At 36.2% G+C, this 18742-nt stretch overlaps 2 protein-coding genes and 1 long non-coding RNA gene across 4 annotated transcripts; 1 reads left to right on the top strand and 2 right to left on the bottom strand.

Annotated features, from left to right (window-relative positions):
• Nucleotides 1–1830: 1830 nt before the first annotated feature.
• On the bottom strand, nucleotides 1831–8640 carry LOC122822539 (alpha-2,8-sialyltransferase 8E-like). The gene is made up of 7 exons (XM_044101298.1): nucleotides 8475–8640; nucleotides 6757–6831; nucleotides 6552–6626; nucleotides 6310–6454; nucleotides 3683–3795; nucleotides 3517–3609; nucleotides 1831–3433 (listed from the first exon to the last, which is right to left on the bottom strand). The coding sequence occupies exons 1-7, from the start codon at nucleotides 8549–8551 to the stop codon at nucleotides 2968–2970; spliced, it is 1044 nt and encodes a 347-aa protein (XP_043957233.1). The 5' UTR covers nucleotides 8552–8640; the 3' UTR covers nucleotides 1831–2967.
• On the top strand, nucleotides 3703–10865 carry LOC122822541. 2 transcript variants are annotated; one of them, XR_006369161.1, is made up of 4 exons: nucleotides 3703–3862; nucleotides 3963–4050; nucleotides 5319–5664; nucleotides 10750–10865. It is a non-coding gene; the product is annotated as an uncharacterized LOC122822541 (long non-coding RNA). The 2 variants fall into 2 exon arrangements; XR_006369160.1 differs by lacking the exon at nucleotides 10750–10865 and having other exon boundaries at nucleotides 5319–6236.
• Nucleotides 8864–17694, bottom strand: LOC122822538 (alpha-2,8-sialyltransferase 8F-like). Its single transcript, XM_044101296.1, has 7 exons — nucleotides 17357–17694; nucleotides 16185–16259; nucleotides 16026–16100; nucleotides 12443–12587; nucleotides 11287–11399; nucleotides 11102–11194; nucleotides 8864–11014 (listed from the first exon to the last, which is right to left on the bottom strand). The coding sequence occupies exons 1-7, from the start codon at nucleotides 17452–17454 to the stop codon at nucleotides 10534–10536; spliced, it is 1080 nt and encodes a 359-aa protein (XP_043957231.1). The 5' UTR covers nucleotides 17455–17694; the 3' UTR covers nucleotides 8864–10533.
• Between the last annotated feature and the right edge of the window lie 1048 nt (nucleotides 17695–18742).

The following is an 18742-nucleotide window of genomic DNA, read 5'->3' as shown; positions in this document are numbered from 1 at the left end:
TATCCACTCATTACAGTCTGTCAGTGATTAGCGTTTTCCAGACAGTGCCATTTCCATCTCATGACCCCATTAGCTTTTTAACAATATTAAATCCAAAGAAGCTATTTTTCATGATGATGTTTACAATCTCGTAATGCAGCAGACATCCCAGCATTGCCCAACTCTCTTGCATGTTGAAATCCCTCTGATGCCTAAGTTTTAAGGAATAATAGACTGCTGTGTCATCAAGACAAAGCTTTTTTAGCTATGCAGATGGGCAGAAAAGGTCAGCGTAAATACAGAAAGAAATCTGTATAGGGGTAAATATCTTTTTCTATCATTGTTTTTGTTGCAAACACTGGGTGCTCATTGTCCTTTTTTGTCCAGTTTTCCTGAGTCTTAAAATAGGACAAATATTCATTTCCTTCCAGCAGACTGACTGAACTCTGTTGTTTCTTTGTTCCTGGCCACACTGGTGTTACATAAGCCAAATCAATTATGTCACACACTTAGACATAATTATTGAATTTGAAAATTGGTTGGGAAACAGTTTGCTATCTTCCTGTCACCGTCTGAGTGTCTGTCTGCACGCGAGTTGTGAAAGAAATGCAGAAAATACATTAAAATAAGTCTTAAGTTTAATCTGAAGTTTAAACTTCAAGATGAGAGGCAGAAATGGAAAATATGTTTTGGAAAATATGTACGTCTACAATAATTTTTAGTTCACCGTAATTTTTTATATCTCTGTGGTTCTGCTCCTGTGCCCCGTTTAGAGAATAGTGTTAAATGAAAGCATGAATCCACTGGCTTACTGTAGAGGTGTTCAAAGTGTGGTTCAGGGGCCGTTTGTGGCTTGTGAATGGTAAACTTTTGGCCAACAAAATAGAAAACAGTTGATTACCCCAAAAATATAAAAATTGCCCGTTTTGCTTTTAATAAAGCAACAATCTGAAGCACTTTTTATGGTTTGGATTTTTAATGATATAAAGTTTTCAATAAAAAATCTTATAACTGAGTAGGTAAAAGTAAAAAAAAAAGTAAAAATCAAAATAGACATTACTTTTCATTTTTTATTTAGTGACTTTTTATGGCCCACCAATAGTTTCAATTTTCCAGTTTTGACCTCCAGGACAAAAAGTTTGGACAATCGGAGACAATCTATGTCAATCTTTTGGTCTGGCAGTCTGGAGAAAGATTTATTTGTCAAAATGGTGCTCCTTTTTTTAACACAACAGCCTGCTTGATTGATGCTGTTACATAACAGTTTATGTGACTTCAATGTGGATAATGCACTATGTCAGAAAACTCAAATCTCACCACATCTCAGTTCGCTAGAGTACATTATGAATGTGGCGGAAAAAGGTGCATCATGGACAAATGTGCAATGTTTCCATGCAGAACTGTACTATTAATTTTGTTATACTGCTTACTGTACAAGGTGAATAAATAAGGTTGATTAACAGCTGTCAGACCTTTCTCCTCGCTCTGATTGGTTGTTTTTGGTCGGGAGCAGTGCCATTTCTTCAGATGGCAGTAATAGCTCAGGAAGGAGGTGGAGGTGATCAATCTTTTCACAGATTATCTGTTTCATACCATATTGTCATAACATGACATACAGAAGAAATATGTAAAAAAAAAAAATGTTTTATATATGTAGAAGTTACATACTGCAGCTTTACATGAGAAGAAAAAAATGAAGTAGATTTGAATAAGGGAATATGTAGTTATTTTTAAATTAAAAGGCTTCTTTTTTTCTGCATTGGCAGCCATTGGAAGTTACTAGGCCTCTAGCGACACTAGCGATCCCAAACAGAATATTTTCTTATTCTGCAGCTGTTGGGTTCACACTTGTACTCTTCCTTGTAAATCCTCTCATAGTTTCACAGGAGATGGGCTGGAAGACATGAGCCTCAGGAGGGCAGTAAGAGAGTCATGTGGCTGAGGAACAGCTGATCCCTGTGCATTCCTCAGCTGCTTAGCATGAGGCCTGGGAGCTTGTGCCCGTTTGACCTATTGACGCCATGCACGTCCCAGATAAAAAAAAAGTTTAAAATTTTCTCATACAAGCTTCAACCACTAGGCGGCGGCAAACCTTTTAAGCTTTTTGCTAGTATTCAACCTTGCAGATATAACATTTTAATTGAAAATTGCGAACAGAAAATTGTACTATGGTTTAGAATGCTAGATGCCTGGAGTTCACAGACATAAAGGGAAAGTTTTGGAGAGAATGTTAACTGAGAGTTCATTGTTTCTCATTAAACAAGAAATAAAATTACAACTGGTACAAGAATAACCATGCTGGGAAAACCCCCCCAAGTGTTTTTGTTGTTTTGTTAGAAGAATGGTGACGGATCACCAAACAAACTATGAACTAATGTATTCAGCACAAAAAAAAACAAACAAACATATATATATTTCTTTTATACTGCACTACTTATGCTTTATTGAAACTCAACATTGTACAATTATATTTTTACATCCTTTAAAATTTAATTCAGGCAAAAGTTAGAGTTTTCTTCAATGCGTTATTATACAAAATGGCATAATTTAGTCTTTTCTGACCAAAATAAAAAATCTATATTATCATCTGTGTGCAGTCTGCTTTTGTTGAAATTTGAAATTTTTGACCAGCAGACAAATTCCAGCCAGATAACTCATGCATGCATACATATAGCTGTCAAGCACAACATTTTTATCTGCTGCTAATGGTTGAATAGCACAGCAGGACAACTCTCCACAAAAGGTTATGACAAAAGACACCTTTTTCTCAATAGTGGTCAGTTTGTTTCAATGTCATTTTTGTCATTTACCATAATAAATATAAACAGAGCTGACCTTATTTGAATAGATAGTGTGTTATTGTATTTTAAATAACCTGAGAAGACAGTTCCCAAAAACCTTTTGTACATTCAATCCTTTCTCTCTATCATTGCCATCCTGTCATTACAAAACAAGAACTTGTTCTCCTTCATGTAACTTCTTATCATCTTATTGACAGTCCTCAAGGTGTAGGCGCAGCACACCATTTTTGTGTAATTGGAGGAGTATGCTGAACTCAACTGGCATGGAGTGAAAATTAGTGTTTGGTTTTATGTCATCATAATAGTGGTTAGTCAGGTTTTTGAAGTTGAATGGATGAATACCAAATGGCCAAAATCCATAAAGATGCACGTCGTCACAGAGCTCCAATGCCAGGCTTGCCATCATGACTCCGGTGCTGAGCCGTGCTTCTTTCAGCTCGTGTGCGCGCCAGAATTTAGAGAGTTTAATGAGGTATTCGGGGTTGATGAAGGCAGGTTGGATGGCAGATTCAAAGTCCTGAATGGTGTAAAGAGTTCGCATGCAAACAGCTGTATTCATACCGAAGGAGAAGGCAGGAAGGAGCAGCATCGAGTTGCCATAGCTACTCAGCTTTTTCATTAGTGGACTTCGACGTCCTACTAGAGACTCAAACCTACAAATATAAATATGATGTGAAAAAAAACAATCAGTGATGTTTTTAAGATGACAAATAACCTTAGTGGCTTATCTACTCACTTTTTTAAGAGAATGGTTGGATTTGCCGTTACAAGGTTTGTCTTGGTACCAACGTCTTTCTCATATCCGTCTGACAAAGGAGGCAGGTTACACCTGAAAAACAAACATGAATTTAGATATGGCAGTTTTCAGATATGACAGATTTTCTTTTCAACATTTTTCTCACCTGATGACAAAATCAGCTGAATTGATCATTTTTCCACAGCTGCTGTTTGCCACGATCCCACCATTCCCAATAACAGCACATGTGTCCCATCTTTTATTTGAGAAAGGATGACCCTGAAATCATTAACAACAGAAAATCTTAAAATACATCACGTTGCGTTCAGGGATCAGCAAATGAGACGTAAGTTATCGCACGATTACCAGAGACACATAAAGGCATTCTACCATACAGGTACTTACACCTAATGACAACTTAACATGAGCAATTGCTTTCATACTAGTGTTGCCCGACAACCTTGGAAACTCTCTCGAGAACTCTGCCCACTCCGCCATGATGGACGTCAAAACAACCAATGCTCTCCTTTAAAGGTAGTCTACATCTGTAACCTAATATCGCTTCTGTTTAGTTGAATTCACTTTATAAATCGTGATATGGTGCTGCGTGGTCAGCTGCACAGATAACTTTTATTGAGGAAAGATAAGGAGGCGATGGACCACAGCCGTCAGTCATAACGACTATGTAGTAGATACGCATGTAACCATTAGAAACACATAAGGAGACAACGCTGTACTGTCATGTGGCCTAGCATGTATGGAAAAAATTGGTTAGCAAACTCTGTTTATGACATAGTGATATAAATCATGTGGTGTGAATTCAAGCAAAGTCGGGAATTTGATTAACACTTCAGAACAGAGAAAGTATGGGTCGGTTTCTAAGCTTGCTATTTCAAACTTTTATAAATACCACCAACCAGGTGTGTTACGTTCACAGACAAATTAGCTCGACTCAAACAAGTAGAAGTCATAAATAAAGTGACAAAAACAATATTTATAATGAGAGAATAACATTATAACATAACGTAAAGCTCAATAAAGTTAATTTTACAAAATACTGTTCCATTAAATCTGCAATGTATGTAGGACGTTTTACACCTTATTTCTTAGACTTTGAGCAGGGAACAAGTGAAAAGACTAAGGGCAAGGCCGTTCTTTATATTGACAGTTATATGGATGGTATTTGGAAACATGGGTAAGGAACGTATGTTGAACAAAATAGTGCTAATAAACAAGGGCGTGGGAGACAAGAGTAGAGATAAGATAAAGGAAGGATCCAGCAAGGAGCAATGAAGAGAGGGAGCTAAACATATCGATGAAGACTTAATGAAATGACAGGAAAACCAGAGGAGCTGGGAAGGGATGAAAGCTGAGGGAATGTGAACGATAAAGAAAGAGAATGAAAAATGGTGGAAAGAAACCTCAACCTAATATAAACAGTAAACAGATAGAAACACTGAATACAAAAGATAAATGTCAAAGTATGACGAAATAAACAATAACTTTAAGTCCAGAAATAATTTTTTTCATTAACTTTTTTTCTTTTACAATAAAAGAAACCCTTATAGTCTATAGTTCAATAGACTAGAAATGACTAGTCTATTGAACTAGACCCTTATAAATACAAATAAGTCAGTCATTAGATCTGCTGCCCACGCTGGAACTGTATCAGTATTTTGAAGTGAAAGATAAACATAAATACTCAACTTTAATCTTTACCTTCCATCTTTTCCCCGCCAAAATGTCTCACAAAATAATGTGTTTCTAGTCTTAGTTTTGTTTTTGTTTGTCTTAAATATTAGGCTACGAGAATTCTTCTGAAAAATGAAGCCTAAGTGAAAATTCAAGCTGGGAGACGACACACAGCCGTCCTACATCAGACGCTCATCACGCCCCCGCCGCAGCCAATCAGGACAGGTGCGCCGCACCGCTCCAGCCAATCGCTGTTCACGGATCCCTTCAAAGGACAATCCTTCCCGGATCTTCTCGCTCATCAGCCGCGCTTTGACCCGCCTCCTCCCCATCTCCATCTTCAACCCAGGGACATCTTCCTAGCCCCTTTCTGCTGCTTCGTCTCAAGACTCCGTTCCACCACCAGTATTCGGACCTGGGGAAGACCACCGAGCACCTGGACCAATCACCTGCCTGGTAATCCTCAGCTCATAAGTCTTCCGCTGGGTTCGAGCGCCAAAAGTTTCTGTATCATTAAGTCTGCTAACTGCTTTTCCTTCTCTGTGTGAGTCTATCCAGATTGAATTATTATTTTGTCGTTGTCTAAATAATCTTTAAAAAAAATAAATAAATAAAAAAACTTAGAGGGAGATTATGTGATTGGATCATCTTGTATTACTGGTGAGAAATAGACCTGACGTAAATATTTGGTTTTCACAGCTTTGACCCGGCCATGTTGTTAGTAATTTTTTTCTTGTAGCTTGCTGAATGCTGGGAACTTGTCAGGAATAGTTTTGTTGACTGTGTGGTTTTTGCTCTATAAACTATTGAACTCAAAATCTTATCTTTGATATGGGCGAAAGCTAGGACTTTGTAATCAATCTAGACTTTGTAGATTAAGTCTAGATTACGAAGAAGGCATACCAACAAAACAAGAAATCTGGGAGACTTAATGTGCCAATAAATTCACATTAAACCGTTATCTCTCCCACGTCACCAAAGAGGGTAGAGATGGCTCTACCCTCTTTGGGTAGAGCCATATTCTTATAAAGGAAGAATATTAAAGAAAAACGAAAGAACCATGATGTTTAAGACCTGATGTGTTGCAAGAAAACAACTTACTTTTGGAAATAAGTCGTAAATCTCTTGGGTCACATTCAATATCCTCTTCCTCTCACCGTCATAAACAAGCCTGGATCCCACTGGAGTGTTCGTCTGGGTTATGACGGCTTCATCAAAACCATTGACATTCACTCTGAGGTCCAACCTGTGAAATCACAAAAAACCATGTTAAACGTTCTCTTAACTACAGCCAAGTTCATTAATTTACAATGACATGATGAGGCGACAGAAAAAGTCCTCACCTGAATTTTTCACAGTTGAAGTCTTGTTTTGTCCAGGTTTCAGAGTATATCTCTAATGCCTGCTTAATTTTCTCTCTGGAAAACAAAGATACATTCAACAACAAAGTAAGCTGTTATTCTCCATGGTGATAACGTATCTTGATCTGATTCTGACATGGATAAAGAGACTGCTAAAGTAAATAGCTGCAGATGTTTCTTTTCTCACCCGCAGTTTTTACAAGAATTAATGGTGTTAGGTGCGCCTCTCATCTTATGCTGGTTTTGGTTACGTTCCACGTTGCTGTGATACCCAAAAAGAGAAAAAGCAGAGAAAATATCAGCAAAATGATAAACACATACACACACATTTCATTTGTCAGAAATTCTGTGATTTTTAGCTGTTATATATATAAAAATATTATTTTCCATTCACTAGCTCTGACAGTTACAGAGAGGGTTTTCTAACTTTTAAGGACTTGGAGTACTAACATTTTTGGTAATATAGCCTAATTACTTTTATTAGCAGATTTCACTGAATAAAGCATTACACAATTACAAACAGCTTTATGCAACCCACCTATGTTTGAATTGGTTGAAATAAAAAGACATTTTGCTGCAGACAAACTTACTCACAGAAGTGTTCCCTGATTAATGCTTCTGATTCTAACATGGATTAATATCATTTAAGACTTTAGTCCCTTTATTCTATTGATGAATTTCTACCAAGTACACTTTGTTGAATTGTATTTGTGCAAAAGTGGGTCTAGGTTACTGTAGCAAATGTTATTTTCTTTTAAAAGAACTGGTTCACAAATTTCAAATACCAACTAAAGCTCAGCATGACAAACTTCCCCGACTTAGAGTTTCTGAGTGAGTCACTTATTTTTTTCCTTTAAGTAGAGGCTATATGGAAAGTAGCTGAGTTTGTAAAACAGATATGATTAGGAACATTTTAGGTACTTATCCTGCAACCAGAACACTGCTGATTCAAGTCCAAAATTATGTCCCAGGGAGAACATTAAACCTAACTTCTTTATTAATAAATATGTTGGTGTGATTGTAGGTGCAGAATTGGAACCACACTTCCATCTACTTACTGTTAGTGAGGAAGTGAACAAAAAATGCATGAAATTGTAAAGCGTCTGAGTGTTTACAGATTATTATTATTATTATTATTATTATTATTATTATTATTTACATTTGTAGTTACTGTACTATTCTTTCCAATATATAACAGACAATTTATTAACAGACAAATATTTTCAACAACCCTCAAGTGAAATGCATTGTTAAATAACTAAACATTTAAATAATTTGGTCTTCTCATGGCTCACGATTTACGACATTAACTATACGTAAAATGTACACCAGAAATTAAGCAATGACAATAGTTAAACATTAAACTGGAATGAAGCCTGTGTGGCTTTTTGCGTTCTCACAGCAGTTTTTCTGGGAGGAGGGGGAAGTTGCATGAAATTATCTGAGGTGTGACACCGCGTTCAGGAACAGCTTCAAAATTCTCCAATTCTCTTTCAAAACTTGGGTATTTTTCGAAACTCATAATTCAGTACTTTTACTTTTATTGGATTAATATTTGACTAGCAGGATCAATACTTTGATCCAAGTAGTGAAACTGAGTACTTTGTCCACCACAGCCTATTTGTAAACAATTTAGTTTGCATTATTCAAGTAGTTCAGAAACAATTTTCTGTCAAAATTTTAAATTTTATGCAATTGCCACAAAAAATGTAATTTTGTTAACGTTACAGTAGCATTATTACAGTGATAATAAAGAGTTGCTTTTTTTTTATGTTTTTGAAGTATGTTTGTTTTTTTTCTCTTCAAAGAACAACTGTTGTTTGTGTGGATACGGTTAAAAAATCTAAGCATTTTTTATTACAGAAAAATGTGTTTTTGTCTTGTAAAATTTTAAAAGTTTCTTACCTGATGTCCTGTAAGTAGCACACCAGAATCAGCAAACTCCCAATGAAGATGATTGAAATGAAAATTCTTCCCTTCATCCTTTCTTTTCCTTCCTGCTAACTTTTCCAGATAGTCCTCTTACCATCCGTTTGCTTTTCTGCAATGGAGAATTTTGAAGCTGTTCCTGAACGCGGTGTCACACCTCAGATAATTTCATGCAACTTCCCCCTCCTCCCAGAAAAACTGCACGCAAAAAGCCACAAAGGCTTCATTCCAGTTTAATGTTTAACTATTGTCATTGCTTAATCTCTGGTGTACATTTTACGTAGAGTTAATGTTAAATTTAAAAAATTGAGAGCCATGAGAAGACCAAATTATTTAAATACGAAACAATTAGATGAGATAAAGAATTTTGTTTTCTTTTTCTCATTCCAAACTATTTCCTCAATATCTGATTGGACTCGATGAGCGCCTCTCTTCCTGACAGTGTTTGGAAGTCATTTTAGGTTTGTTTGTTTTTTTTTTGGCAACTTATTTGGGTAAGTGAGTCATTCTTTAAAAGTTTTGACAAAGTTTATTTTTTAATAAATTGAGACATATCATATCATTCCATGATATTGGAGAAATTGCATTGTGTTAATTAGCAGCATTTAAATGAATAAGATGAGCGTCAGCTGAGCTTAAAATACCCGTATAAAAATACCCAAATTCATTGTACACACGTAACACTGACTCTTCAAAGCGGCTGTTGAAATAGATCTGTGTAGTTTTGACACTTGTCTAAACACAAAGTGTGACTACAAACATTTGAGACAAGTTTTATAAATAACAGAGAAACTTTATGATCAAAAACTACAAGCATTTTTTTTTTACTTAATACTTAAATCTTAAATTTCTATATTCTGAGTCTCTCCATGTCAAGCCATCTCTCTGAGCAGCAAATAGCACCACCTACCGGTGTAGATTAAAAATAACTACCATTTTTAAAGTTTGTTGCACCTTTTGCATAAAATAAAGCTTCATTCCCGCCTCTGAATTTTGCCCTGAGATTCTGAGTTCATAGTGATCATATCTTGTTCAAATTAATTATTAAATCTCCAGCTCTGTGCTGTGAAAATTTGATATAATAGGAAAAACAGGTCAGGCACTTATAGAAATATTATTATTGCACTTTATTTGTGGAAACCGCAACTGTTTATCATTTAAACAGGTTAGAGTAGGTCTATGCACTACACAAAACATGATAAATGCATGTTTTCTTTGGCACAATGTCATTTTTAGATAATGAGATTTCAGTCTGGACAGTTCTAAATATTTTGAGCTCCTTTCAGAATAGCTACATCTCCCAACTCAAAGTTCACATTCACATGAAAATGGATGCAAGCAGACGCTCAGTTATACAACTGTACATCTTTGAAAAGCATTAGTAGAGCCTCATGTACAGCCAACAAGAATACAGCAAGTGGTTTCTGAATGATAAGTCAACAACAAAACACTTGTCTTTTCCAAGTGTTTTGGAAAAGACAAAACAGCACATATAGAGATAAAACCAGTTGATCAAGCATGCAGGAGTTCCGCTTGGGTTGCTAGGTAACAGGCTGGGCAGTGGTTGCTAGGTAACTGTTCCTGCTGATTTGTTACTTTACATTCTGGAGGTTTTTTGAAACGTCTTATGTTTCAAACACCAAAAAACATTAACTTATTGCCAAAAAACAGCGGGATGATTTATTTATTTTTATTTTTTTTAGTGCTTGGACATTTTTCAAAGCAGTAAAAAACCAATATGGACGTACAAAAAATGTGCAAAACGTAAATTTTTCATAATTCATCCCCTTTAAAGGCACAAACCTGAGTAGACATTGACAGGGTTTTTTTTGTCATTATAGAATCTACATATATTAAAATTATCCAGAGTTTTCCAATCTTCAAGAAACTAAACTGTGTCTTGGCAGTGGATTTTCACACAAATTACAGAAAGCTTATATTTCCACTGGCTGTGTGCCATCTATCTTATCATAAAAAACCTTTCATTCAAAAGAGGATTATATGTCTAGATAGATGGATCTTTTTTCCTCCAAGGCTAATAATAATCATCTGGTTCACAGTCCCCCAAGTGTAGTTGTAACACACCTTGGGTGTGCAGTTTCAGCAGTTGGTTGAACTCTGTTGGCATGGCATGGATGTTCTTTTTATCTAGTTTATTATCATAATAATGGTTACTCAAGTCTTGGAAGTTGTGTGGGTGAATACTGAAGGGCCAGAATCCATACAAATGCACATTGTCACAAATTTCCAGCGCCAGGCTGATCATCATGATGCCACTGCTGAGCCGTAGCGCCTTCACGCCCTGAGATTTCCAGAAGACGGCCAGACTCTCAAGGTACAGTGGGTTCAGGAAGAGAGGCCGGATGGGACTTTTAAAGTCCTCAATGGTGTAGAAAGCCCGCAGAGACACAGGAGTGTTCATACCAAAGGAGAAGGCAGGAAGAAGCATCATGGAGTCACCATAGTTACGCAGTTTCTCCACAAAAGGACGCCGGCGTGTCATCAGAGACCCATACCTACAGACATAAAACGCATATGAAGACAGGTGGTTGTATATGACAAAAGGGTTATAAATGATCTCTTAATTTCATAAACTCGCTCACTTATCTAAGAGGATGCTCGGGTTTACTGTCACAAGGTTTGTCTTACTACCCACATGTTTCTCATATCCGTCTGACACAGGAGGTAGGTTACACCTTAGACGTAAAATAAACACAGATGCTGTTAAATGGAAATTATGCAGCATAACCATAATTATACAGCATCTCAACTGAAACATCTTTCTCACCTGATGACAAATTCAGCTGAATCAATCATTTTTCCACATTGGCTGTTTGCCAGGATGCCACTGTTCCCAACAACGGCACAAGAAGCCCTTGTTTTGTTTGAGAAAGGACTAACCTGGAATCAAAATGTAAAGATTAAATCATAATATGGAAATGTAAATTGCTGTATGGAAAGAAGTGTTGAAAGTATTTGTTGATATTTTTCATTTTTAGTTGTTTTTGTCATTGAGCTTGGTTTTAACTAAACTCTGTTTCTCTATGTTTACTTGTATATATTTGTACTTTCACTGATTCTTTGTTTACTCAAATCAATTTTGATTGAATGTTTATAATTCATACTTGTACATTGTTGTAGCCACATTGCTAAAATACCAGATCTTACCAAGTATATCTGGTCCAGTTTTGGTGCAAATATCTTAGTACACTTACTTTAAGACAAAGCTAATTTTAAAATAACTTTCCATCAAGATATGAGTTTGTTTTAAGCAAATAATTTATTAATATCAATTTAAAAAGTACTATTTCCACTGGCAGGATTTTTTTCACTTATAAAATGGGAAAATTTGTTCATATAATTGAAATAATCGTAAAATATGAAACTGTAACAGACTGAATGTTCTGTTTGGGGTTTTTATGTATTTTTTGTGTGAAAAATGCTGAAACATGGTGTTGATGTTTTGATGCACTTGAATTTAATCTCTAATTTGTGGGCTGCATGTAGATTAAAGTTGACAAAGAGAGTGAGAAAAAGCAGAATACATGTGATTTAAAGTTGTTTTACACCTGCTTATTAGCATTATTTTCCCTTTGTTGTGGTACACTGGAGCGACGGTCATTTTAATAAAGTTTAATAAATGACAAACACTGGACTAATTGCCTCCTTTGTTTGTAAAACATAGCGACATTCATAACAATCATGAAATAGGATGAAATACATAGAGTATAGAAGCCATAGTAAAGTTAATTTCTTACCCTAATTTTAACAGCGGAAATTATGTAAAACTAAATTATTGATTAATTGTTGGTATATTGACAAATCCAGTAATATATATCAATGCCTGTGTGCCGACACTGGTTTAGAAAAGTCTATTGAAGGCTTTCCTCAACATATATGTTGTTTGTTTTTTTAACAACATTAAAGAAACAGAAATAACTCACCTTTGGGAAGGTGCTGAAGAGCTCTGCATTTATTTGAGCCGTCCTCTTCTTTTCCCCATCATAAACAAGCTTCGATCCCAGAGGAGTGTTCATTTGGCTAATGATGGCTTTATCTAACCCATGGCACTTCCTGCTCAGCTGCTGACTGGGGAATAGCAAGGGCTTTATTTATTACATGTAGAATGGAAAATCAAACATTGTAAAGTCAAACAACACATTGTTTTGGTTGTAAAGTAAATTGATCTGCCTTTAACGAGCCCAGTGACAGACTATACCACTCCATCTGCTGCTGGAGGCAGGCTAGCTCAAAGCAAGTGGAAGATGGATGTTTTTAATGAAGTTTTAAATTTTTTTAAAGGAACAAGTGAAGCAGTTGTGGGTTTTTCAGGAACAAGATCTATGTACTTAAACCATTCCATATAAGTTTATTTTTTGCAGTTAGTCATTTTAATAGGATATTGTGCTCAAATATCATAATTTAATTTACAGATTAGTTTATAGGATATGATTCTAATAAGATGAAAATAACTAAGTAAACTCAGTTTAGTAGATCATTTCTATTAGAGTCGCATAGCTATTAGTTAATGTAAGTTATTTGAACTTGGCAGAAGAAATTGGCAGCCTGTGTGACTAAGTATCACAGCCCAGGTTTTAGGAAACCCTGGGGGCAGCACACTTCAAGCTTCGTAGCATACAACGTAACATGAGCCGATTTGGTGTATTCTCTACCTCAGAGAATACAATGGCTCCCTCTCTGCCTTCTGGATGTCTCACGTGAAAATGGATCTTGCAGAAATCAGAGCCATCATTCCATGGTGCTTGGTTTATGATATACTGAAGCTATATCATCCTCTTGTTCAATCAAGGACGGGGTTTTCTGTCTAGCTAGGAAGGCACAATCCATCTGACAAGATTCTAATAGAAGAGTGTAAATAAGGAGAAACCAAAACCAGATACTCTCACTTCAAAAAAACAGAATTCAGCATAAGGTAGCGTAGGAACATGACAGACAATGAGTCCACTGAAAGCGTGAGACATCACAATCTACAGAAGCCTAGGACAGAGAAGGACAGAGGTCAATGCCTTTGTAGAACTTATGGTGAAAAGCTAAACACTTTAAGTCAACATCAGTCAGACATCATCAGTCTACATTTGGTAAGGATCAGGGATAATTGTCAGTTGAAACGTATAAGTTGGGTCAAACCTTTTGGGCTTTATTCCTCAAATGTGACAGGCTGACTGTCACATTTCATTTAATTGGAATCACATGTGGATGTATTTTAAACACACAGATTTCTTGCTTGACACGATTGGAAAGTCAAAATAAATCAGCCAAGAGATGATGAAGAACTGCACAAGTCTGGTTTATCTTTGGGAACAATTTACAGATACTCGAAGGTGTCGCATTCATCTGTTCAAACAATTATAAGCAAGTATAGACACAATGGGAATGTCCATCATGCCAGCTCAGGAAGGAGGCAGGTTCTGTGTCCCAAAGACAAAATGTGTTTTGGTTCAGAATGTGCAGATTACACCAGAGACACCAGAGATGTTGTGTAGATCCTGGGTGAAAATCTTAATCTTTGGAGACATGTCCTGTGGTCTGATGAAACTAAAGTGAAACTGTTTGGTCATCATGACCATCCTTACGTTTGGCAGAAAAACATGGTTGCTTGTACCATCCTAACTGTGAAGTACGTCATGCTGTAGGGCTGTTTTGCTGCAAGAATAAATTATAGACTTCATATAATAGATGCCATCTGGAAGAAAGAACTATATGTGGAAATATTGAAGCAACATCTAAAAACATCAGCCAGGATGTTAAAACTTGGGTGGAGATTTGTATTCCTAATGGAAAATAACCCTAAGCATACAGCCAAAGTGGCTACAAAGTGACTTAAGGACAACAAAGTTAACATTTTGGTGTGTGCAAGTGAGCCGAGCTACGAAACAGAATTAGTTGCACCAGTTCCACAAGTCATAAAGTTTAAAAGACAATTATACCTGATACTGATCAAATGTATACATTTAAATTCAAGGAACGTTACAAAAAAATATCTCCAAAAAAGAATGTTCTCACTGTGTTTTCTAGCACTTGGCAAATAGAAATAATTTTGCTAATTCTAACTTAAAACAAGAGAGGTTTGGTCTGACTTAAACAAAAAAGATGTGTGTTTTTTATTCCATGTATGCATGTAAATGTCTGGTTTCAATTATCAAGTAAGTAACCTGACTGGAGTCAAAATGCTAACCAACAATCATGTTTCATAGCACAATGAATAAGCAAAATGTTAAGACACAGGCAGAAAACAGGACTGCCGTCTTGAAAGCAGATAGAAATCTCTTAGGGTGTATGATAATAATTTAAATATGAGAGACCTTCACATTAAAAAGGTCTTGGGTCATCCAAGAGGTCCATTGCCTTGTCCAGGTGGCTCACTCCAGAAAACAACCAAGAAAGTTGGAGAAAACAGAGTCAGCAGTTGATGATGCTGAAGAATAGTCTGCATGCATCATTGAAGCAAATGGGGGTCATTTTATTCAGTGGATGCACATGTGTGGTTTCAACTATATGTTTAGAGATAAAATGATTTCATATGAAAACTCTCGAATTTGGAGAAAGTTACAAAAAAATATCTAGAGAATACTCTCGCTATGTTTTCTGAAATTTAGCAAAAATTCTAACTGACGTAAAACAAGAAAAGTTTGGTTTGCATTAACTTGTTCAGACAGTGGGGAAAAAAACTTAGATGTATCTTTTTAAATCAACTATAAGCAATGACTTGCTACAAGCTCACCAGAATGGAGAAGTCTCATAAGAGAACATTTAGAAAAAGGCTTAAAAACACCCACATCCCACAATGACACAATAAAAAAAGCACAACCTAAATACAGAAAGCAGATAGAAATCTCTTTGGGTCATCCACTTGGTCCATTGCCTTGTCCAGATGGCTCACTGCAGAAAACGATCAAGCTTGCTCTCACAAGACGTGGAGAAATCAGGGTCAGCAGTGGATGATATTGAAGAATAGTCTGCATGCATCATTGATGGAAAGAGCTCAGCTTTTCACTCAACCCTGACAAGTTGTCAGAGAAGTAAACTAAGCGTAAGACTGTTTTGGTGGATCAGGAGTTATTTAACCAGCTGTCCCCAGCATGTCCAAATCAACTTCCTTTCCTCCTCCACAGTCACACTCTGCACAGGTTGTTTGCTCAGCCCCATCTTTTACTTAAGGACAACTGGAGAGTCAGTAGCTTCAGATTCAGATACTTTGGATTTACCTTCTGCAGAAAAATCTGACTGCTGAATCGCGAATATGCCAAGATCCATTACAAATCTTTGATTAGTTTTTTCCAAAAATAATAGATATATTGCCCTCAAAAATGACATGTTTTGTGCAGAATGATTGTTTCATTGCTACATATCTCTAAATACTTTTTAAAGACAAGCTTAAGCAGTGAGAGTAAGACCAGCAGCGATAACTGAGTCCTCACCTCACACATACTCGTAAACTTATTTTCACAATCAACGAAAAGGAAATATCTAAAATCAACCAAACAATTTAACAAAAGAGGTTTTTACCTAAAATTTTTAAAACTTTGCTCCTGTTTTCTCCAGGTTTTGTAGTAAATATCTAGTGCTTTCTTTATAGTCTCTCTGCAACAAATGAATAAAGAGATTCCGTAAGTATACATAGGGCAGGAATGGAACAAAACAAAACAAGGCTCCCACAGTTCTTACCCACAGTTTTTGCAGGAATCTGTAGACCGGGGGACAATTTTCATTTTGGGCAGGTGTCGGCGAATTTTCAAATTTCTGGGACACCAATGAGAGAAAATAAAAACACCAAATGACGAACATAGTCTTCAACAAATGTTTTTCCTAGGTAGGCTGTTTCAACACTGATTAGAGAAGAAACCAAACCTTAAAGCACAGTCGAAATGAAATGTTATTCACTTCAGTTTAAGCCTGTCTGAAATTTCTGTCTCCATGAATGGTCAGCATCTTTGATTTTGATCTTGATGAAGTGGTATTTTTATCACCTGTTTTAAAATAATGCTGTCCCTCCTCTCTTTTTCTTAGCCCCTCTGCTCCTTCTCATTCTAATATTTTTCCAGGCTGCCTTTTAAAGCTGATTTCATGATGCTTTAAATGTCAGAACATTGAGAATTTACTTTAAAAAAAAAATTCAAAAATTGACAAAGGTATTGATTATTGATACCTTAATTAATAATCAACCATTTTTAGTGATACTGTTTGTTATTCTTGCAGAAACAGCTATTTATATACATGGTAAGTTGTTACTCCACCATTAGTATATTGAGCAGTATTGATTGACAACGCTAAGGCCTGATTGGCTACTTTTGACCAGGGGAAGTGCATTTATTTAGATTATGTCTCATATTAAACTAACAACACAGAGACAGTTTTAACAAAAATGAAAAGAACATACTTTTTTAGAAGTTATATACTACAGCTTTAACTTCATCCTATACTGTGCGTGATTTTGGATGTCTTCCAGGTTTATGCAGTATTTTTTTAATTCCATTTTAACTCTGGTAAGAGGCTTTGTGTTTAAGTTGTGCTAAAATTGCTAAATCGACAAAGATTGATAGAATGTGGAAAAATACTTAAACATTTTTAAAAAACTGTGCAAACTTAGAACAAATTATCCTTCAACAGCAGGACTCAGTTTTTGTTCTGTAGCCTAAAGTATAGCATAAGATGTTTTTCTTTGAGAGACTGTTCAATTTGAGTCCTGGTATGCATCAGGAAAATCTGATGCATACCTGGTTAAAAAATCAGGTATGCAAATTAAGATGATTTGATAAGCATCATCCTTATAAGCATCTTGCGCCACTTTTGTCAAAATCAAGCAGAATCCATTCACAGCAAATACAAAGCCAACTTACTTGTTGTCCAGCATGTACCACATGAAAGTGGTCAGCAGGCTCCCCAGAAACAGGAGCCCGATCATCAAACTGAATAGCTGCCCCCTCAAGCCTCCCATCTTCGACTGACCTCACACATCAGCCCCCTTCATGATCTGCCTCCTTCTCTGACTGTTTCACAAGTTTGCCTCTTGACACGCCTGCTGTAATTTCCCATGTTTCCACCGCCCTGCCCTCTGGGATTGCTTGGATGAACACATATACTGGAACACTAGACTGTTGCCTCTCTAGCGCATTCAATGTCCGTCTCCTGATGTTCCTTCAGGTCTGCCACTTCTTTCTTGGAAAATTTGTTTTCAGCCATTGAGATGATTTGCATGTCTACTATTTGTGTGAAAGCTGCATAGAAGCAACACTGCTATCAACAAAGGAAGGAAGCGTCAGCACCAGCAAACAGATAGAAGGGCTTATTTCCCTTTTACTGACAACAATAAAAAAAGATATGACCCAAGTTCCTCTCATTGAATTTGCCTCTTGTCAAGAAATTGGCTAAAGCATCAATCGCCAAGATAAACTATTTAATAAACAAAAGGAATCCATCTTGTGTTTTTTCATCAGTTGTAGTCAAGAGTCAAAAGATGATACAGTCAAAATAAACTCGCACATCACCATGACCTGGAAAGATTTTAAAAATGTGAAAAGCTTTTTTTTTTTTTTTTTTTGGTTTGGGTCGTTTTTCAGATTACTCCACTCCATGCTTTTAAGAATGATACCACAGAGTTTCCTCGCTGTGTTTGTCAGTCTCTCTTCTGGCACTGTTCCCTGAACCTCACATTCTCAAACAGAGCTTAAACCACACCCCGTCACCACTTCTCATAAAAAAATTGTTTTAAAATAATTGAGAAAAGCATTTCTAATGAAACAGTTTATGTAAAAAAAAAAATAACCTTACATTTCTGTGAAGAGAAGAGAAGCAAGCACAAACCCCAAATGTTAGTATCTCATTTTGTCACTATGCAACCCCAAACCTCAAGGTATGTTAATGAGATTTTATGAAGGACCAATACAAAGTAAGGCATAGTTGTGGATTGGAAAGAAAATAATGCATTTAATTCTTTGACAGATCAAAATCTGAAACATGTGGTGCACATTTTTATTCAGCCCTTCTGATTCAGCAGTTTACAGATCCACATTTCTGTTGTAACCTAATAATTTATGTGCCTCAGTATCTTTTGAAGTTTATAAAATTTCCTTAACTAAATGTCCATTAGAAGCAGAAATGTTGTGTTAGACTTGATCGGAATCGAATGTTACATTCCAATTGACATTCGATTCCTCGGATGTATATGTATATTTACTCTAAACTAGGGTGACCAGACGTCCTCTTTTTCCCGGACATGTCCTACT

The sequence above is a fragment of the Gambusia affinis genome, linkage group LG19, assembly GCF_019740435.1.
Source record: "Gambusia affinis linkage group LG19, SWU_Gaff_1.0, whole genome shotgun sequence".
In the NCBI taxonomy this organism is placed as follows: Eukaryota; Metazoa; Chordata; class Actinopteri; order Cyprinodontiformes; family Poeciliidae; genus Gambusia; species Gambusia affinis.
The sequence above is the reverse complement of the archived record's forward strand: the minus strand, read 5'-3'. Positions and strand labels throughout refer to the sequence as shown.